The sequence below is a fragment of the Lampetra fluviatilis genome, chromosome 2 (assembly GCF_964198595.1).
Source record: "Lampetra fluviatilis chromosome 2, kcLamFluv1.1, whole genome shotgun sequence".
Classification (NCBI taxonomy): Eukaryota; Metazoa; Chordata; class Hyperoartia; order Petromyzontiformes; family Petromyzontidae; genus Lampetra; species Lampetra fluviatilis.
The window spans coordinates 29,903,567-29,925,503 of record NC_136276.1 but is presented as its reverse complement, the minus strand read 5'-3'; the positions used below and the strand labels follow the sequence as shown (position 1 = coordinate 29,925,503).

General features: G+C 48.8%; 1 protein-coding gene across 1 annotated transcript; it reads left to right on the top strand.

Moving 5' to 3' along the window:
* Positions 1-566: 566 nt before the first annotated feature.
* Positions 567-17,120, top strand: LOC144938355 (7-alpha-hydroxycholest-4-en-3-one 12-alpha-hydroxylase-like). The gene is made up of 10 exons (XM_078866193.1): positions 567-661; positions 1,260-1,383; positions 7,076-7,254; positions 8,583-8,759; positions 8,990-9,126; positions 9,772-9,953; positions 11,337-11,514; positions 15,732-15,919; positions 16,613-16,764; positions 16,976-17,120. Exons 1-10 carry the CDS (start codon positions 567-569, stop codon positions 17,118-17,120), a joined length of 1,557 nt encoding a protein of 518 aa, XP_078722319.1.
* Positions 17,121-21,937: the final 4,817 nt, after the last annotated feature.

Sequence of the window (21,937 nt, the reverse complement as noted above, 5' to 3'; positions counted from 1 at the left end):
TCCTGCGGAGGGTTTCTCAACGCTTCGCGCCTGCTCGTCAACCCCCCCCCCCCACTCCAAATGCCCTCTTCTTCCCCTCCCTCCCATGCGTGCAGATACTACTGACTTACAATAGAGACAGTAGATGCTACCGACTCGATTGTATGTATATATGCTAATATGCCTACAAAATAAAATACTATTTTTTTAAGAAGGGGTCAACAATTTTTGGAAACCTGTTGGATCAACTTGTTACGCCCACATCTGGGGGGAGGGAGGAACTTTATATAACTTGTTGATTCAGGGCTTCTGAAAGGTTTTTTTTTATAATTTAGTTGACGGACAAGCGGAACGCAGGGCTTTTATAATAAATATCACAGGCTCTTTAATGTCCACCGTGAAGGAGACGGTGTGTATTTAAGGACAGTACAACTGCAGTATTAACCAGGGTGGCCGGGAGACTCAAACCATGAACCTCTGCAACAAGCTGCAAATGCACTACCGCTGGGCCATGTCACTCGCCGTATTGTGTTATATCATTGTGTTGTATTGTACAGTATTGCGTTGTTGTGTAGAGGTGATACAAAATGGCCATCTCAGTGCTGTTCGCGTCCTCCTGGGTCGTGGGGTTCCTCGTCATTGCCATCATCGGTCTTGTCCTGTTCGTCACACGGAGAATCAGGTGAGTGAGCCTCACCACACCGCACCACTGCTTACCACACTGATCCGCGCTTCACCACGACTCAATCGCCACACCTCATTGCTCCTCACGGTTACTCACCACTCCACACCATAAACACTTTGCCATTACACACTCACCACACTTCACCATACCTGAACATTACTAACAAAACCACACCACTGCATATTGTATCAAACCTCACCATACCATTATACACCTTGCTACATCTCAACAAATCAGACCAATACCTGCCATTCGCCACTAAGATACAGCGACGTCACCACGGCGCCTGTGCCAGGCCAGGTGCACTTTGAGGCCACGTCAAGTGTTGAAGGCTCGCTGACAGGATGCCATCCCTCAGCACTACACACCTTTACACCCCATTACACACCTCACCAAACTAGTAGGCACCGTGGCCAACTGGGACATTTTACTGGTAACACACCCTTCCTCCTGTCCCTAATGCCCAAACTCTTTCTCCGGCCCCCTCCCTTCATTTCCTGGCCTTGCGCCATTCCCACCACTAAGTGCCCACATGCTCCCCCACCTCAAGGTCGACACCCCCTTCCCCACCCATCAATGCCCTCTGTGTTCGCAGGCGCCCAGGAGAGCCTCCCCTTGATAAAGGCCTCATCCCATGGCTGGGCCACGCCATCGAGTTCCGGAGAAACGCGTACACCTTCCTGCAGCGCATGCAGCGCAAGCACGGAGACACCTTCACGGTCAGCAACAGCAGTGGGGGACAGTGGGAACAAATAAACGTGGTACAAATACACGGGTTATATGATGGGAAGCAGACTATCTCGCACAATAACGAAATAGGGCAGATCAACATGCAATTGCATTGTAGTGAGTGCTGTATTATTATGCTATTTACACAAACAGGGAGTTTAATGTCACAGGAAGACTTGCAGATCTCCTCAGGCATCTGTGTGATGAAGAGAATATCCTTGAAAAACCAGGACAGGTGGCAATCATAGTCGGGGTAGGTAACCTTTAACATCTCCATAATATACACTTTCCTAGGCTGAGGTTACAAAAGTACAAAACGTTTGGCTTTTAGATTTGCATAATTATGTTGAGGAGTGGAGTGCTGAAGTCAGGTCACACTCGCCTCGGGGGGAATGCCGTCAAGGTAAAGTCACGTCATGCCCCCCCGGGGTATTTGAGGGAAGACCCTTGATGTGGACGGGGTCTTCACCATGAGTCAGAGGATTGAGCGTTAGGGGAGTCGGGGGCTCCGGGATAGAGGGTAGAGAGTGAGGCTAAAGGGCTGCTTTACCCGGCTGGCCGAGTTGGCTGAACCCTCAGTCAGTGCTGTGCAAAGAACCTGATAGCCTGGTAGGGTGTAGGGAACTCCCAGTACCCTTCCCCTGGGGAGATTAGTTAAGAACTGTTGTGTTAACCCCTTCCCCCGAGGTCGGCGTAAGCCCTGAATAAACAGTTTGGCGTCAGCCCCTACACGACCGACTTCAGCATCCTTTCTACCGCACAACAATTACAACATTTTCTTAGCAGTCAATTTGATATCTCTAACTTGCACATGACCTCTCATTCACATGTCCCTCTTTCTGTCTCTCAGTGTAAATCCAAGTGTAGTGGGTCAGACACTAGTTGAGACAACACGATATTTATTACTCTTATCTACAGGGTCCCTAACACAAAGGGGTAGCGTCCCCTTTACCCGATACCTGGGGAGGTATGGCCTCCGGGCTATACTGCCCTAACACTGGGGAGGTACGGTCTCCGGGCTACACTGCCCTAACACTGGGGACCCTGCTAATTCCCCGACCTCCAGCTGGGGCCCTAGGGGAGGCTATGCTGACCCGACCATACCCGGGTCGTCGGGTCCTGACCACTGGCCTCACTGAGCTCCGGCCCTTAGAAGGATGGTGGAGCTTGGGGTCCAGGGTCCTAGCTTCAGCCCAGGTCTTCGGTCTTAGGAGTGGAGGAGACTGCTCCTCTATTGTTCAGAGGTCCAACTTATATACCGGTTTGGGGAATGCTCCGCCCCGGCCCCGCCTTCCTTCTAGAACCTTCCACCAGGTCCTGGAAGGGTGGCGTCATCCCCCAATCCCCCCACCCGGGGTTTGTGGATTGTGTCCCAGGATCCGTTATCCCAGAGGTCACCGTTGGCCCCTTTTTCCATAGCCCCTTAACATAGGCGTAGCCACTTTTCCGCCCCCTGTTGACCCAATAGTGACGCTACCCGCTGACAACATGGGGAGTGCAGAATAACACCTCTACATTACCCCCCCCACGATGAACACAGCCCGCCCGTGGCAAGAACCAACCGTCCCGCGACATGGCACGCCAATCGGCACAGTACAAGGCAACCCAGTGGTCCCGAAGCAGGTGAGTCGAGTGGTGTGAGTGCGTGGGGAATACAGAGCGACCTTAGGAGAAGCGCAAAGTCTTTGAGCATGTGTGCCTAGCTGGCCCGTCGTAGGGAACAGGGGCCCGAGGAGGTGGTGCGGGCAAGACGGGCTCCCTGGAGGGCACGTCAGGCAGGACGCGTGGCCGTTCGTTGGCAGGCGCGGACGGGCCCGGGCCCGTCAATCACCTGGAAGGGCACCGGCGTGATCCATCTGAGGCTTAGGCATCACTGGCTCGTCAGACGCGTCACAAGTTCAGCCCCTGCGGTGTGTACGCGGCATGGGAGTGTACGGCGCGATGAAAGGCTTTAGACGTGAGGGGTGCACGAACCAGCACTGTCTACCCCATTTAACCTTGATGCATTGGGGACGGATGACCTGGACAATGTCAACGGGGCCCCTCCAGGGCTTAAGCAATTTAGGTGACGTGGACAAGGGCACCTAGGGGCAGTGAAGCCACGCCCCATCCCCAGCGGTCTACGCGTGCGTGGCCGACTTGGGGTTACGCAGCTGCTCATTAGCTTTTTGCCGGGAACCTGAATTGACGATGGAGGCCTCCCGCGCCTCAGCCAATCTCCTGATGTTGAACTGCAAGTGGTCCGAGATTTTAGATTTTGACGAAAGCGAGTCAACGCGTAGCCGAACATCCACCGGGGGGTCGGCGTCTTGACCATACATCAAGAAAAATGGCGAAAACCCGGTGGCGGCGTGAGGAGCCAATCGATATGTTGCCAAGACCCCGGAAATCTGAAGGTCCCAATCGAGCTGGGAGTCGCTAACTTCGTGACACAAAATTGACGTCAATGTCCTGTGGAGACGCTCCACCATACCATCAGTTTGCGGATGGTATGGGGAAGTACGGACTTTTTTTGTTCCCAGCAGCGCGCAGACATCACACAACAAGATGCTCGAGAAATTATTTTCCTGGTCGGTCAACAGCTGTTCCGGAGCACCTTTGTCCATGACGTAGGGTTAGGGTTAAGGGTTAGGGTTAGTCATGGACAAAGGCCTCAGCAACAGCTGCCATCGACTGATTGGGGAGGGGCCAGGCCATGGGCCAATGCGTGAGATATTCCACCCCAACCAGCAGGTACTTGTTACCCATAGGAGTGTTAGGAAAGAGCCCCAAAATATCTAAAGCCACCAACTCGTTGAAACGAGACACCATGATAGATTATAACGGCGGGCAGGATGGCCTAGCCGGTGGCTTCCGCCGTGCGCACTGCGTCCAGCCTTTAAGGAGGTGGGACACATCACGCAGCATGTCAGGCCAGAAGAAATGGAGTTGGAGCAACCCGAGGGTTTTTTTAACACCAAGGTGCAACAGGCGCTCATGTGCTGCCCAAATGGCTCTACCCCGCACAGCAGAGGGCACAACAATCCTGTGGCGGCACGAGTCACTGTCCCACTGCATGAGGGGACCCTTCCGCAAGACAAGAGGCACACGTCTTTCCCCTACCACAGCCGAGTTACCCACGCGGCGCCGCAAGGCAAGAAGGGATGCGCCTTCCATTTGATGGCGACCCCATTCGGCCGTGGTCAGACCCAACAGGTCATCACGACCAGCCAGGTCAGGGGGATCAACCCCGTGGTCCAGGTCACGGGCAGACTCGTCCGTAGCCGCCACCAGCGGTGGAACTGAAGCAGCGACAGGGGGTTTGCAGCCACCCAACCCCAGAAAACATGCACACTTGTCGGCAGGAGGGAGGCGCGACAGAGCATCGGCGTTGGTGTGGCGGGTACCCTTGCGGTAAGTAACAGTGAAATTGAAATCTTGGAGGATCTCAAGCCACCGTGACAGTTGACCCGATGGCTGGTCAACACGCAAGGCATACTGCAACGCCGAGTGATTGGATCGTACTGTGAAGTGGCGCCCATATAGATACGGCCGATGTTGTTGAATTAAAAAAACAATAGCCAATAACTCGCAAAGAGTCACACAGTAGCGTTGTTCCGCAGAGGACAACACCCTGCTGCCGTTTGCAACAACTCGTTCGATGCCATCAACAACCTGGGAGAGCACTCCACCTATACCGGTGTTACTGGCATCAGTGTCCAGAAGGAAGGGTTTGGAAAAATCGGGGTAGCTTAATGGAGGTGCTTTCACCAGGGCATTGTGCAGCGCGTCGAACGCAGACTGCTCAGCCTCACCCCAGTGAAATTCCATGCCCTTTGCCGTCAGGGCATGAAGGGGCTTAGTGATTGACACGAAATCAGTGACGAACCGACGATAGTAAGAGGCAAAACCAATGAAGCTACGGACCTCCCCCACCGAGGTGGGAGTCGGCCATGAGCAGACACTCCTGGTTTTTTCAGGATCGGTGGAGATGCCCGAGCGGCAGACGATATGCCCCAGATACCATACCGACTCCCGCAAAAGGTGGCACTTCTGCGGTTTGAATTTTAAGTTTGCAGCGCGCATTTTCAGGAAGACAGCCCACAATCGATTGAGGTGTTCATTGAACATGCGGCTGAAGACGATGACATCGTCTAAGTAAATTAGACACGAATTCCACTGGAGCCCAGCAAGGACTAGCTCCATGAGTCGCTGGAACATTGCAGGGTCCGAGTGGAGACCCATGGGCAACCTATTGAATTTGAAAAGTCCCTGAGGAGTCCGAAAGGCCGTTTTTGGTTTCGACGTGTCATCGAGGGGAAGTTACCAAAACCCCGACAAAAGGTCCAGTGTGGAGAAATAATGAGCCCCCGCCAGCGCATCCAATGATTCATCCATACGCGGGAGCGGGTACGTGTCAGCCATAGAAATTTTATTTAAACGGCGAAAATCCACGCAGAATCGTAAAGAGCCGTCAATTTGACACGCTCAAATTCTTCTGACGCCAGTTGTAGTGGGTCAGAAACCAGGGGAGACACTAATTGAGGCAACACAATATTTATTACTCTTATCTACAGGATCCCTAACACAAAGGGGTAGCAGCCCCTTTACCCGATACCTGGGGAGGTATGGCCTCCGGGTTACACTGCCCTAACATTGGGGAGGTACGGTCTCCGGGCTACACTGCCCTAACACTGGGGACCCTGCTAATTCCCCGACCTCCGGCTAGGGGCCCTAGGGGAGGATACGCTGACCCGACCGTGCCCGGGTCGTCGGGTCCTGACCACTGGCCTCACTGAGCTCCGGCCCTTAGAAGGACGGCGGAGCTTGGGGTCCAGGGTCCTAGCTTCAGCCCAGGTCTTCGGTCTTCGGAGTGGAGGAGACTGACCCTCTATTGTTCAGAGGTCCAACTTATATACCGGCCCAGGGCTTGCTCTGCCCCAGCCCCGCCTTTCTTCCAGAACCTTCCACCAGGTCCTGGAAGGGTGGCGTCATCCCCCAATCCCCCCACCCGGGGTTTGTGGATTGTGTCCCAGGATCCGTTATCCCAGAGGTCACCGTTGGCCCCTTTTTCCATAGCCCCTTAACATAGGCGTAGCCACTCTTCCGCCCCCTGTTGACCCAATAGTGACGCTACCCACTGACAACATGGGGAGGGCAGAATAACACCTCTCCACATGTATGCACCTCACTCAAGCGTTTTTTGCAGCCTCTTCAGCATATATATTACACTTTATCAATGTCCATGTTTCTGACTCATAACGTATACGATTAAACGTTTTATTCTTAAGGGCATCAACCTCCTGGCCCTTGGTTTGAGGATGATATCGTCAGCTGTTTTGCTGGATCTTAATGTTCATTGATTCCTCCAGTCTAAATAAAGATATATAAAGATTCTGATTTTGCTTCACGTGGCTTCACATATCAATACGGGAGACACAACGCTTGTCACATTAAATGCTATTTGGGCTGATCGAGATCGAAGCAATCTTTGTTCTTGATGCCGCATCTCACTGCACATCGCGATTCTTGTTAAAAATGTGGACGCCCGCTTTAACGGCGCACAGTGCCACACGCCGCGGCCAGTTGCCAGCTGCTCGAACTTCTGTCCGACCTTCACGTGTGCTCACTAGCAGCAACTCATTTCAGCAGCCTGCGTAGCCGTTCATTGTCCTTGTGTGTCTGCCCCCTGTGCCACTGCAGGTGTGCTTGGGCGGGAGGTACTTCACATTCATACTGGACCCGCACGATATGACGGCCGTGGGGCGGGAGCCACGCTCCACGCTGGACTTCATGAAGTATGCGTGCGAGCTCATTTCAGATGTCTTCAGCGTTAACTACAAAGTCGAGTACCGCAAGCCCAACGGCGCCATCGACATCCGGTGCGGCACCTCGAGTGACGCTCACTCTCGATCTTGTACCTGTGGGCACAGAGTGGCGCGCGGTGGTAACACTCATGAGTCCCAGCAAGAAGAGCCTCGGTTCGATTCCAAACTCGGGTGACTTTCCGCGTGGAGTTTCTGTTTAGTGTCCCTGTGTGTGAGCAAGTGTCTGCACAAATCCTTCATCACACGGTGAGCTACGTAGTAACACCATCCAAATGTGGACTCCTCTAAGACACCTTTTTTTTCCAACATGACTCCAGAATGTGTGAAGATTACCCTGTTTCTTGGCATGAGTTTGTATCTGTACTTGCCTCCTCTGACTTAGCGGTGTACCAGCTGTCTCACTGTTTCATGGGCCCTTGAAAATGATATGGCTTCGCGGGTAGGTTGTGACTTGGGAACGTTTGGGAACCGCTGACCTAGAAAACCTGGATTCAAACCCCACGTGCTTAGTGGGCCCAGTTCGACACTCTGAGCTTTGAGCCATCCGGCCACCTCCTAACCAGATTACTTTAAGAAACAATAAACACAGACAACACATTTACCCCGATTGTACGAAGGTATTTTTTACATCCCAATTTACATATATTTTATTCAGGCCACCTCTCCCCCTGAACTCAACCAGTGCAACGAGTTTACTGGCGACATATTCCTGCCCAGCTTGTGAGCAACAATGGTTCTGTGTGAATTTCTGTTTAGCATAGGGTCCACATCACAGAGCAACTTTGTTCAAATTGCCTTGGAAACTTTCTGTAGTTCCACATGTAACGATCCTCCATAACGGTCCCAACAACATCAGCATTCCCTTCTCCCTACCATGCTGATGTCAATCCCTGCATCTACTTGACTGGGAGTAACCCCCTGGTATCATGATCTGTGATTGGTGGTGGGAGATGTGACTGTGATTTTACGGCTGGAACTGAGGGACAGGGATGAGGCCAGGGGGAGGTAATGGGAGAGAGGACCGTGGAGATAAAATGGCAAGTTGGAGGAGGGACGTGAGGAGAGAGCTGTGTATGAAGGTGGGAGCTATGTGTGATAGAGGTGGAACAAACAGACTGGAACCTTTTCTTCTCTCGGCGTGTTGGTGGGGAGTGTCCGCTACACACAAGAAGATGCTGGGCATCTGATTGGAATCACTGAAAGAGGATTACATCTAACACCCAACATGTTTGATTAACATGTATATATGTGATTGTATTCATGTGGGGAGCGGTAATATAGTGGTTAGTGAAGTGACCTGGGTTTAAGTGAAACTCATGGCCAAATATACATATCTGTGTTTGCTCACACATGCATGGTCGTGTGTGCGTGTCACCTCACAGCCACCTGCAGGGCGAAGGGCTAGTGGGCCTGACGGATGCAATGATGCACCAGCTGCACCTGCTCATGGGGCCAGGTTCATCTGATGAGGGGAATAGACACAGGGGGTGCGGAGGGCACAGGGACACCAAGTGGCACGAGTCCGGCCTTTTTGACTTCTGCTACAACATCGTGTTCAGGTGCGCCGGGACAAGCTCCGCCCCAATCTCCTGCCCCCCTCTTGGAATTTTTGCGCTATCTACATTGCGTTTCTTCACATCATCACCATCGGCATCATGCGCGGCGCTCTTATTATTGCCCTCGTGATTGTTGTCATCATCATTGACATTCTTCAACGTCGGCATAGTCATCATCATCATCGTCGCCATTATCATCATCATTGAGTAACCACTGTCGGTGCTGCGCATAGGGCCGGCTACCTGACTCTGTTTGGCCAGGACCCAGGCGGGCCGGCTGTGCAGAGCACGTGCTCTCTGGAGGTGTTCAAGGAGTTCCGCAAGTACGATCAGCTGTTCCCCACCATTACCTCGTCCACGCTCTGGCCCGGTATGACACAACGTCCACAATACGTCTCTCAAGTATCTTTTGATTTAATCAGGTTTCTATAATCAGGTCACCATCGAAAATGAGCATTTCTTTCCCCAGTGGGTTTTACCTGTGTCAAGTTAAACCTCAACAGTCAGCGTTGAGGATAGTACCACAGGCCTACAGAGATTTCGACCCGAAAATTGACTCTCCATTTGTTCCAAGTGTGCTATCGGTTTGCAAGCTTCTCCTTTGTTTTGTCTCATGTGGCCCATTAGCAATAACTGTAACTGCCCAGCCACCCACTTATATCGTCACCCAGCTGCTCACTCACCCGCCCACTTACCCAGCCACTCAATCACCTGCCCACTCGCTCACACACTTGCTCCCCCGCTCACCCACTCACCCACCTACCCACCAATTTTCGCACCCGCTCACCCACCAACATACCTATTTGCTCGCCCAAGCACACACCTAATTACCCACTCACTTATCCACCCACTCACACACCCACTTGTCTACCCACCCACTGACTTACTCAACCACCCACCCGCTCACCTGCTCGACAGCCCTCTTGTCCCTCTGCTCACTTATCCATGAGTTGCGTGATTTTACCAAGACCCTCTTCCTCTGCACCCCCTCTCCCCCGCTTTTACTACGGCTCAGCCCAGAGGAAGGAAGTAGACCGACTCAAGTCGTGGTTCTGGGAGCTCTTGACGGTATCGCTGCTGCGTGTGCATGAGCACGTCAGCCCCTGGATCTTGGGCCGCGACGAAACGCTTGCCGAGCTGCAGGCCGACAAAGAGACCCGCGATCGCTCCTTGTTCATGATGCTCTGGGCCTCTCAGGTAAGGGCCCTGAATTAGCCCTGCAGCAGGTCCTTGTGCAAAGTGGGGGGGGGGGGGTGATGTACAACACTCCGGACACTGACAATATGAAACACGTGTTAAAAATAAAATGTTAAACATTAAGCAATAAATAGCAATGTTCTTTTTTTCTGATTATAATGTAATACGTATGTTGCCAGAAAGCCACACTGAGTCTAAGGACTCTTATTCACCAAAGTCCTACATTATAAGTTTTAATTTTAAGATGTTTTCACCCAAAAACACGTTCCTTCGGAATGGGCAGGTAGGAACTTGGTTGGACAGCGCATTCGTGCACGACAGACAGACAAATAATCCCTGGTGGGCAGTGTGGAACCTGTTGTTCCTACCTGTATGTATAAAAGATAACTCGACTTGAGGTAGCCAGGCAGACAGCCCCCTTAACTATCCCCCCCCCTCCCTTAGGCCCCTCCCCCTTAGGCCCCTCCCCTGACCCCCTTTCCCTTAGGCCCCTCCCCTGACAACCCCCCTCCATATCCTCAGGCCCCTCCCCTGACCCCCCTTCCCTTAGGCCCCTCCCCTAACCCCCCTTCTGTTAGGCCCCTCCCCTGAGCACCCCCCCCCCCCCATATCCTTAGGCCCCTCCCCTGACCCCCCCCTCCCTCAGGCCCCTCCGCTGACCCCCCCCCTCAGGCCCCACCCCTGACCCCCCCCCCCCTCAGGCCCCTCTCCTGACTCCCCCTTCCTTAGGCCCCTCCCTTGACCCTCCTCCCTTAGGCACCTCCCCTCTCCGTACCCGGCAGTAGGTCTCCACCAATCAAAGAGCTGTTTGTAAGGTCTCCACCAATCAAAGAGCTGTGTGTATTATATATTTATTTATGTACGACAGACAGACAGTCAGACAGACAGCAGCTAAATAATCCCTGGTGGGCAGTGTGGAACATTGTTCCTCCCTGTAAAATATTGTTTATGAATGTGAGAGGAAACCAGAGAACCCGGAACAGATGATATTAGTCGACACTTGCTGTGCCCCTTTCTCCTGGGAAGCCAGGGGTGTGGTACCTTGATACCCATGGGAATGGCGTCATGCAACATTTGTGTGATCCACAAACCCTCGCCTCCAGTGCTGGATAACAGACTTGCACTTCTTCTCGGGCTATCATGAATTCTGCTCGATCTCTCACCCCATATATACGAGAAATGGCACGAGAGCCATGATTTAATTGCCGCTTATGTTAAATATTATTCCAACATTTATTTTTGACTCGATTATAAGAATGTCGTATGGCAAGGCAGGAGATGACCCCCTCAATGCGAACAGGTACGATAAATGTTGTTGACAAGCGCTGGATTACAGGTGTGCAGCAAAGAGACCACAGGCTTGAATGTCCCCCACGTGACCAGGGCAACGCGGGCCCCGCATCATTCTGGATGCTGGCGTACCTGATGAGGCACGCAGACGCCATGGCGGCCGTGCGCGCCGAGGTGCAACAGCTGCTGGAGGCGACGGGGCAGAGCGATGGCGCGGAGACGCGAGTGATCTCGCTGACGCGCGATGCACTCGTCAACACGCCCGTGCTTGGTGTGTCCAGTCACCCGCTTACTCACCTACTCACCCACCCACTCACTGGCTTACCCACCTGCCCACTCTCTCACTCACCTCGCTCTCTTACCTACCTATTCACACTCACCCACCTGTCCACCCACTTGCTCACGCACCCACTCATCTGTGTAATCACCTGCTCAAATACAAAGATCCCGACGTATAGCGTTTAACAAATTGTTGTTGCAAGTGTTGTTAGCGAGAAACTATGAAGACCAACACAGTATACGGGTGGGTTGGTGGCCAGCACCGCAGACAGCCGCCTTTGTTTCCCCAGTGCTGATGTTTTCACACTGCACCAAGTACTTATTTAAGGCTGACTCGGTCTAGGGGGAAAGTGCGCAGGAACTCATCTTCTTGGTTCTTTCGGTAAAGTCACGTAGAAGGGAAGTAATAAAATAATAAAAATAAAACATAATAATATAAAATAATTCTCACGACGTTTCGACTACAACGCAAGCAGCCGTCTTCAGGTGAAGAATGAGACACTGCCAAGCTAGGAGCTTATATATAAGCTGGATTGGAGGTGGAAGAGCGCCTTAACAAAAAGAATGTGCATATCAGGAGGAATTTAGCATATTCATGGGAAATGCGTAGGAGGTGGGCGGGGGGGTTTCAAAGTCATATTATGCCCATGCATTATGCAGGATCAGCAGCACCAAGGGAGGGTGCAGGGAGTAGCATTAACAAAGGAAAGGAATGTTAATAGTATGTAGCTGAAGTTACTAAACAACCACGTAGAAAACTAAAGTATAAACTACATAAAAAAACTAAAGTATAAGCTGCATAGCACCATCAGTATACTTACTATACTCTACAATAAGCTGAGTTACTAACAGCAAGTAATACATTACAATTATACGTCGTAAAATGTATATAATATGCTTCCATCTAAACTTTATTCTCTTACATCACACGAGCATACACCGTACTATATACTGACAAAGATAAACCCAACATTAAATTATATACTGTATTGCTATAAACCACCCTATACCTTATACATTTTAATATAACACTATGTATTATTCTACCCACCCTAATGTGTATCACACTGCTATATGTTTACTATACAATTACGATACTATATATTACTTTGTACATTGTATTAAGCATATAAATGTTATACTATTTGTTATTATACACTGTACCATTGACCGTCGTGTCAATGGGTGAGTCGTGGGGGGAAAACTTGCAGCGGAGCAAAGAATCCATTCCCTGCGGAGAATACAATGCCAGTGAGTGGAACGCGGTCTGAAAGTCACCGTAAACGTGAACACAATCAGTTAAGATCCGAAATGGTTTATTACGTCCTTCCAATGATTGCTAAGCCAGAATCCATCTTCTCGGTTAAAATTGTCTCTGTGTTTGTATATGTGGATCACCTCATGAACGAATCTCTCATGATAGCCAGATGGCTTGCAGAGAACCTCTGTCTTGGAGAAGTCAATGTCATGTGAGCCCACTGAGTTGTAACAGTGATCTGCCACGGCTGAGGTGTTTGTCCTACCGTGTTTCAGGTCTGCTTTATGTTCACGGATGCGGTCCGAGACATGTCGTTTGGTTTCCCCAATGTAACTGCTACCACAGAGGCAACTTAGTTTGTAGACGCCAGGGTACAGTATGTCTGGAACCACATCTTTTACAGACGGGACCAGATCACGGATTTTATGTACTGTGTTGAATCGGACCTGGATCTTGTGTTTAATCAGGATTTTGGAGATCTTTTTTGTGACCCCAGCAATGTAGGGTAAGGTGATGGTCTTGAAAGGCTCCTCAACAGGATCCTTCTTGATGGTTGGAGTGATGGCTTTGCGGATTGTGTAGTCGGAGTAACCATTAGCCTTAAGAGCTTGGCGTACCTGTTTGAGTTCACTGGCAATGTGTTCCTGGTCGGAGATGCATTGGGCTCTATGGTATAGAGTCTTGATGAGGGAATTCTTCTGGGATGGATGGTGGTGGGAATCCGGTTTTAGGTAAGCGTCCGTATGGGTGGCTTTCCTGTAGACAGAGTGGCTCATTGAACCATCAGGTGTCCTTTTAATTAGGACATCCAAAAAGGGTAGCTTGCCATCTTTTTCGACTTCCATGGTGAATCTGCGCAGGAACTGACTGTCACCGGAGGCGATCGCTGTGAAGTAGACGGAGGAGGAGGCTAGAGCGTCTTTGGAAGAAAACTAGTTTCGAGACTGTCCGACTTGCTTACAGAGCCATCTGCAGATCTGCAAACCGACTCATTACTGAGTGTCGCAGATCGTTTTAAGCTCTGCTCGCTTCCCCTATGCTCTGTGGCGCCTCGTGAATGGTTTACTTGCACTCCAGCCACTCATCAAATAGTCGACCCGGTCTCTGCACAGTACTTACGATGCTCTTTGGAAAGACAATAGTGATGTATATTCTTGGTTCTTTCGGTAAAGTCACGTAGAAGGGAAATAATATAATAATATAAATATAAAACAATAAAAATTCTCACGACGTTTTGACGTCGAAACGGCGTGAGAATTTTTATTGTTTTATATTAATATTATTTTATTATTTCCCTTCTACATGACTTTTCCGAAAGAACCAAGAATATGAATCCCTGCAGTCACGAAAGCTTTAAATCAAAATTTAAAACAATAGTGATGATCAAGATGGAAGTGTGTAACTTGAAGGCAATGCATTCTCCCAGTCTGCCATCTGAGTTTGATCAACCTGGCATCAACGTCAGTAGCAGAGGTGTCGACGTTCATCGCACGTCTGCCAAATAAGACATCGTTGCTCGACTACATCCACACGCAGATTCTCAAATCGTGCTCGGACGTGCTTGCACCGCTGAATGTCGACCTGGCAAATCTTTCGTTCAGCGAGGGCTGTTTCCCATACCGGTTCAAAATGGCGCAGGTAACATCGCTTGTGAAAAAGGTTGGCTTGAGCCATAGTGCCCCATCAAAATATCGCACGATCTCAAACCTGAGCACGATTTCAAAGACTGTATAGCGCCTTTGTCTGAAGCAGTTACGTCCCTACATTGCTGCAATGGGCAAATTCAACCCATTGCAGTCGGCATGCCAATTCTACAGCATTGAGATGTCTGAACCAAAGATCACATGTCCCATAGATATAACTGCTCAACCCGAGCTATAAATGCGCCAATACTTGCATTGACATTGTACTGTTCACCTTTTGGCATTCTCTGGTCAAACAGTGATGAGACAAGGCCTGGTGTAGACCAATCAATTTCAAAGACAATGCATATATCATCAGACTTTGTTTGTATGTTCTACCACAAGTATGTGTGGTTAATACAGACTTGATGCCTTGCAAAATGTATCTTTTTGGTGTTTCAACATCTTAACACCTATTTTATTGCCAGAAAGGGTAAAACCTATTTTTGGTACTGGCAAAAAATGTCCCATAGATATCACTGATTACCTCTACAGGATCATGGATGACCGGTGTGCTGCAGCGTTTTTTGGCTTCGATCTCTAAGCCGCCTTCGACACCAACGTCCATCGGATAATTAATCATCGGGTGGCTAAGGCCAAGGTACGGTGTATCGGGTACGGCACCGGGGTGGATTGAGTAATATTTACAAGCTGGTCGATGAACAGTCATCGCCTATGCCGTGCCTAATTGGTGTACCACAGGGGTCTGTCCACGGGCCCTTCCTATTTTCAACATAAGTCTCTCATCTCATTGCATGACATCAAGTGCCATCAATATGTTGACGATACACAATTGTACATCACGGTGAAGTCAAAGTTAAATGTGGAGAGCCTCGGTAACCTCGCAGTTTTCATGCGAGTAGTGCACATGCGGTTTGCATGGAACGAAATGCTGCTTAATCTAGAAACGCTCTTCCGTTATTAGGAAGCCACTGGAGCTGTGCACTTTTGAATCTAGATTGAAAACTCATTTCTTAGAACTGCTTTTTGTGTTTAGTTGTACTTCCCTCGCACCTCCAATTAGCACGGCTGGCTACGTGCGATGCAAAAGAAGTTCATACATATGTGTCTCTGATGTTGGCCGTGAGCAAGAATCAAATTTGCATCACCGGGTTCGTAGCACAGTGCATCAACCAATGCTCTACCACTCCTCACATGCACCTGTACACCCACCTGCTCGCCCACCCGTAACGTGCGTGCCGCATGAGTGTGGCGTGGCTTCACGGGGGCCCCTTCCCACCTACCCTCTTGCCTCTCTTCCCCATGCAGACAGCGCCATTGAGGAGATGCTGCGCCTGCGCTCGGCTCCCACCCTCGTGCGTTCCGTCCAGCAGGACATGACGCTGCAGGTTCCAGGTGCCAGCGAGCCAGGGCCTAAGCTCCGCGCCGGCGATCGCGTCGCCATGTTCCCTCACCTGAGCCCCCACATGGACCCCGAGGTCTACGTGGATCCCGAGGTGGGGGAGGCTGCTGTCTGTGCGCGTCTGTCGTAGACGCCAGGGCAGGTGCTCCGGTCTCCGCCCACCCGGATAAAAACACTTCTTCAGATGGAATGATCAAGAGGGCCAATTACGTGGCAGTACAGTGAATAATCATAGTAACAATATTGTAGTAATACTGTAAATACCCTGGATTGGGATCAGATTCCTCCAGGATAAGTAAAAGATTCTAATTCTTTAAATCCCAATTCCCTGCTACAATCTCATGCTCAAAATTCTGCACATATTTGTTTAAGAATCCAATTCTGTATTGCAACCTTGTGGCCCAAGCCTAGAACAAATTATTCCGTAAAATACAACTAAGTATCCCAGTACAAAAGACTCAGTCCTGGTTAGATATTTAGATTTGAGGGTTACATTCATTGTGATCTGGTTGTAGACAACTTGGTTGCTGATCTATCTCAATAATGAATTTGTTAAATGTGGTTTCCACTAAACCAAAGCAGGATCATGCAAGTCTTGAGACCCAGTACCTCCCATAAGCTCACTCAGCTTAAAATGAGAACCTCTGCTTGTCTCAACCTTATACTGAAAAATTAGCTTCCCATTAGGCTATTCTCTACATCCACTCAGCTTGAAAGGACAATTGGTCCCATACCATTCGTCCTGCCTTGCCATTACCTGCTCGTCTGTGATGTGTCGTCCCGGCAGGAGTTTAAGTTCGATCGCTTCCTGAACGAGGACGGCTCCAAGAAGACGGACTTCTTCAAGTCTGGGCGCAAACTCCGGCACCCCACAATGCCCTGGGGTACCGGTGTGTCCATCTGTCCCGGGCGGTTCTTCGCCACCAACGAGATCAAACAGTGAGTTCCCCTTTTGTGATGAGTGCCGGATTAACGCAGGGTCTTGAGGGGATGCAACCCGAGTCAACATTTATGTTACCCCTACAATCTTGAGCTCTATGTGGGGGTTCGTCGTGTTTTTGCACACGCGTCAATGTGCGTGCGTCAATGTGAGTGTGTCAATGTGTGTGCGTCAATGTGCGTGCGTACGTGTGTGCGTGGCTCTGCTCAGGTTCATTGTGCTCATGCTGATCCACTACGACATCGAGTTCTGCGACCCCACCACTAAAGAGCCAGACATCAACGCGTCGCGATTCGGATTCGGCATCATGCAACCAACGCACGATATTCGCTTCCGTTACCGCTTACGCTTCTGAACAGCGGTGTCCAGCCCCTAACCCCGCCCTGCTGCTTCTTTTCCCTCTCCTCTGTGAAGATGCTGTTTGCATCTCTGACGTTCTCGAATGCAATTGATTCTCAGTTGTGAATTTGACTATGATGGCTGTTGCAATTGATTTAAGACTGTTCCTGCCTCTTTGATCAACCTGTTTTGATTAAACTTTTGTCCATTCTACCACCTGTCCATTTGTCAGTCAATCTGTTTGTCCATCTGTCTGACCACCTGTCTGTTCACTTGTCTGTCCAACTGTTTGCCTCCCGTTTGTCCATCTACGAGGTTGTTTTTATCCTCATCCATGTGTCTGGCCACAAGTGTATCTATTCATCTATCTCTCCATCAGTCCATCCATCATTATTTCATCAGTCTGTCATTTAATTTTCCAAGTGCAACCCAGGCCTCCTATGGTGGTGATCTTTTTGTAAACTTGTATGAGTGGCGATTATAGGTATGAGGTGGCAGGCTTTGAAACTGCAGCTCCATCTGCTCCGGAAATCTGAATATTTCGTACACTTGAAAATGGGCACAAAACATTCAAAGAGTCTATATAAAGATTATACGCTGGGAAACAGACAATGATAAGGCACATATTCTACCTTGTGAAGTTTTTGGAATACGTTTTACAAAACTGTACTCATCTGTTTTTTGTTTGTAATATTTAGCCTGTCTTTTGTTTTAAAAAATGAGCGATGAGATTAGTTATTGTGTGGAAGCAAAATGGATTTCTGCATCACAGGACCAGACCATGAGGAATGATGATGGCTTGGGAAGATGTTTAGCAGTATATAGACCATGACTGATGATGACATTGTAGATTTGTTAATTTTAGGTAAACGAAATAAAAAAATACGTTGTATTTATGTAAGGGTAACAAGTACACAAAATAATATAGTTCCTTTATGAAAATAAGGCAATTGAACAATTTTGCCTCAAAACTAAAGATAATAGAACTTTAAGTTAACATGTCAAATTTTACTTCAAATTTGGTATATTTTGCATATATTCAAAATATTATAGCACTGACAACACGTGACACCATGCTTGTATGGATGTTGGACTTCTTTTGCACCGTACCTAGCCAACTGCTAATCGGAGGGGCAAATGGTGCATTGGCACGATTGTAACTAAATGTGTAAAATGTACGATAAAATAACAAACAGTTGGTGTTGCTGAGCAGAAAATGTAATTAGATTGGATAGCCTCTTGAGTGATTTGACCTGTACATAACCCAATCTAAAGAGTCAACATGGATTGATAAAATTGCAACCAAGAGGAGAGGAGTTACCCAAACCACATGCATATGTACAGTGAGGGAAAAAGTATTTGATCCCCTGCTGATTTTGTACGTTTGCCCACTGACAAAGAAATTATCAATCTATAATTTTAATGATAGGTTTATTTGAACAGTGAGAGACAGAATAACAACAACAAAGTCCAGAAAAACGCATGTCAAAAATGTTATAAATTGATTTGAGGGAAATAAGTATTTGACCCCCTCTCAATCAGAAAGATTTCTGGCTCCCAGGTGTCTTTTATACAGGTAATGAGCTGAGATTAGAAGCACACTCTTAAAGGGAATTCTCCTAATCTCAACTTGTTACCTGTATAAAAGACACCTGTTCACAGAAGAAATCAATCAGATTCCAAACTCTCCACCATGGCCAAGACCAAAGAGCTCTCCAAGGATGTCAGGGACAAGATTGTAGACCTACACAAGGCTGGAATGGGCTACAAGACCATCACCAATCAGCTTGGTGAGAAGGTGACAACAGTTGGTGCGATTATTCGCAAATGGAAGAAACACAAAAGAACTGTCAATCTCCCTTGGCATGGGGCTCCATGCAAGATCTCACCTCGTGGAGTTGCAATTATCATGAGAACGGTGAAGAATCAGCCCAGAACTACACGGGAGGATCTTGTCAATGATCTCAAGGCAGCTGGGACCATAGTCACCAAGAAAACAGTTGGTAACACATTACGCCGTGAAGGACTGAAATCCTGCAGCGCCCGCAAGGTCCCCCTGCTCAAGAAAGCACATATACATGCCCGTCTGAAGTTTGCCAATGAACATCTGAATGATTCAAAGGACAACTGGGTGAAAGTGTTGTGGTCAGATGAGACCAAAATGGAGCTCTTTGGCATCAACTCAACTCGCCGTGTCTGGAGGAGGAGGAATGCTGCCTATGACCCCAAGAACACCATCCCCACCGTCAAACATGGAGGTGGAAACATTATGCTTTGGGGGTGTTTTTCTGCTAAGGGGACAGGACAACTTCACCGCATCAAAGGGACAATGGACGGGATCATGTACCGTCAAATCTTGGGTGAGAACCTCCTTCCCTTAGCCAGGGCATTGAAAATGGGTCGTGGATGGGTATTCCAGCATGACAATGACCCAAAACACACGGCCAAGGCAACAAAGGAGTGGCTCAAGAAGAAGCACATTAAGGTCCTGGAGTGGCCTAGCCAGTCTCCAGACCTTAATCCCATAGAAAATCTGTGGAGGGAGCTGAAGGTTCGAGTTGCCAAACGTCAGCCTCGAAATTTTAATGACTTTGAGAAGATCTGCAAAGAGGAGTGGGACAAAATCCCTCCTGAGATGTGTGCAAACCTGGTGGCCAACTACAAGAAACGTCTGACCTCTGTGATTGCCAACAAGGGTTTTGCCACCAAGTACTAAGTCATGTTTTGCAGAGGGGTCAAGTACTTATTTCCCTCATTAAAATGCAAATCAATTTATAAAATTTTTGACATGCGTTTTTCTGGATTTTGTTGTTATTCTGTCTCTCACTGTTCAAATAAACCTACCATTAAAATTATAGACTGATCATTTCTTTGTCAGTGGGCAAACGTACAAAATCAGCAGGGGATTAAATACTTTTTTCTCTCACTGTATGTACGTTAAACTTATTTAGCAACTTCACGTGGGGATGGTTTGAACGGGTTTTCAATATAAGAGTGGGGGTGTATTAAGTAAAAACGGAGTTCACATTATGCCTGGGTGACGAAGCGAATGCAGCATCATGGAGGAAAACATTTTGGTATTGTCTTCTTGTTCAGCGAGGGCGAAGTGTAAGTCAGACGGAATGTAGTCGTGGGGGCCGACGTCCACGCCCTCAACTCCTCCATCCTCCTCTTCGGCCGCCGATCGGGTGATGCCCCCCCCCGCGTCCTCTCTCTACGGGACATCACTACTCGGCTGGCTCACCACCACCCGGGGTTATCTCCCACACCCCACGTACCCCACCACACAAAAACCGTCGCTTCTGTTGATTAGATCACGGATTTAATGTACTGTACTGAATCGGACTTGAATCTTGTGTTTTTTTTTATTTTGGAAATCCTTTTGGTAACGCCAGCTATGTAATCCCATCTGTGAAGGATGTCATCCCTGACTTGCAATACCCGGGAGTCTACGAACCAAGTTGCGTCTGTGGTGGTTGTTACGTTGGGGAAACGAAGCGTCATGTCTCTGACCGTGTCCGCGAGCACAGGTCAGATTTGAAACACGGCAAAATTGACTCCTCCGCCGTTGCCGACCATTGCTATAATGCTGTGGGCTCTCATGATATTGTTTTCTCCGAGACCAAGGTGCTCTGCAAACGTTCTGGCTACTATCAAAGGTTTGTTTATGAAGCCATCCAGATATATTAACATAGACGTAACTTCAACTCAGAAGATGGATACAAATTGAGCAATCATTGGAAGGATCTTCTTGGTTCTTTCGGTAAAGTCACGTAGAAGGGACTTTACCGAAAGAACCAAGAAGATGAATCCCTGCAGTCACGAAAGCTTTAAATCGAAACATTGGAAGGATGTTATCAACCAGTTAAAACCTTAACTGCTTTTTAGTTTGCACTCATATCCGCATCGACAGTCTCTTACACCCAGCCATGCTCAGTTCCCATCATTTAGAAAATTGCCTTAAGTGTCCATGTACCGCCCCCTGCTTTTCAGGCTATTGACCCTCAATGTCTCATTTGCCTCCTTTCCCCTCCACCATCTATATCCTTGCCCCCAACCCCCTGGTAATCGCAGCTCTTTTGCCTATTTCAGCAACTGTGTTTTGCTGTGATTGTTCCCACCTGATGACGGACGCTTGTGTTGCATCCGAAACGTCGTGATTTAATTTACTTTTATTTATTTTCCACTTACGTGACTTTATCGAAAGAACCAAAGAGCATATGCTCTATTTTAGGCTTTCAGGAGTCCAGGGGCAGGACACCAATGAAGGTTCCTGTCTGGTGGACAAGACTTATCAGGTCGAACCAAGCGGGTCTCCAGAATAGAGGCCAGACTTGGAGAGAGCACGCAAGTTGACACTGTGTCGAGCAACGGAGGGAAAACACGATTAGATACTCGCATGAAGGGATTTATATATAGGGTTTAGGGGCTAAATCTAATTATCTGAAAGAATGCTGAACTTAAAATATATCGCTTTCTTTTTGTTGGATACCTAGTAAACATCTGTGAAGCGTTATTCCTGCTGATTGAAGAGTCTTGTGGTGATGCCAGTTATTGCTATTTTAAAGCATTGCTGATAGTGGGGTGATTACAATTGATGGAGGGAAGCCACACAGCTCTTAGCCCACCCACAGTTACATGAACCAAGCACTTTTAAAATATTAATTCCGGTTCTGACCACCATGGAATGACGTGTAACACCCTGCACTGGCACCATCACTGATACATAAAAAAAGTAGTCACCTACAGCAGTGACAACCATAAGTGACACAGCATTGATGCTCGCCACCATCACTATCACATAATAATCAGTGACACCATCAGTGTCGCATC

Coding starts and splice junctions, on each gene's coding strand:
- LOC144938355 (XM_078866193.1), top strand. CDS start 567: ATGGCCATCTCAGTGCTGTTCGCGTCCTCCTGGGTCGTGGGGTTCCTC. Junction 7,255..8,582: donor AACGGCGCCATCGACATCCG/GTGCGGCACCTC, acceptor GTCACCTCACAG/CCACCTGCAGGGCGAAGGGC. Junction 15,920..16,612: donor AGGTCTACGTGGATCCCGAG/GTGGGGGAGGCT, acceptor TCGTCCCGGCAG/GAGTTTAAGTTCGATCGCTT.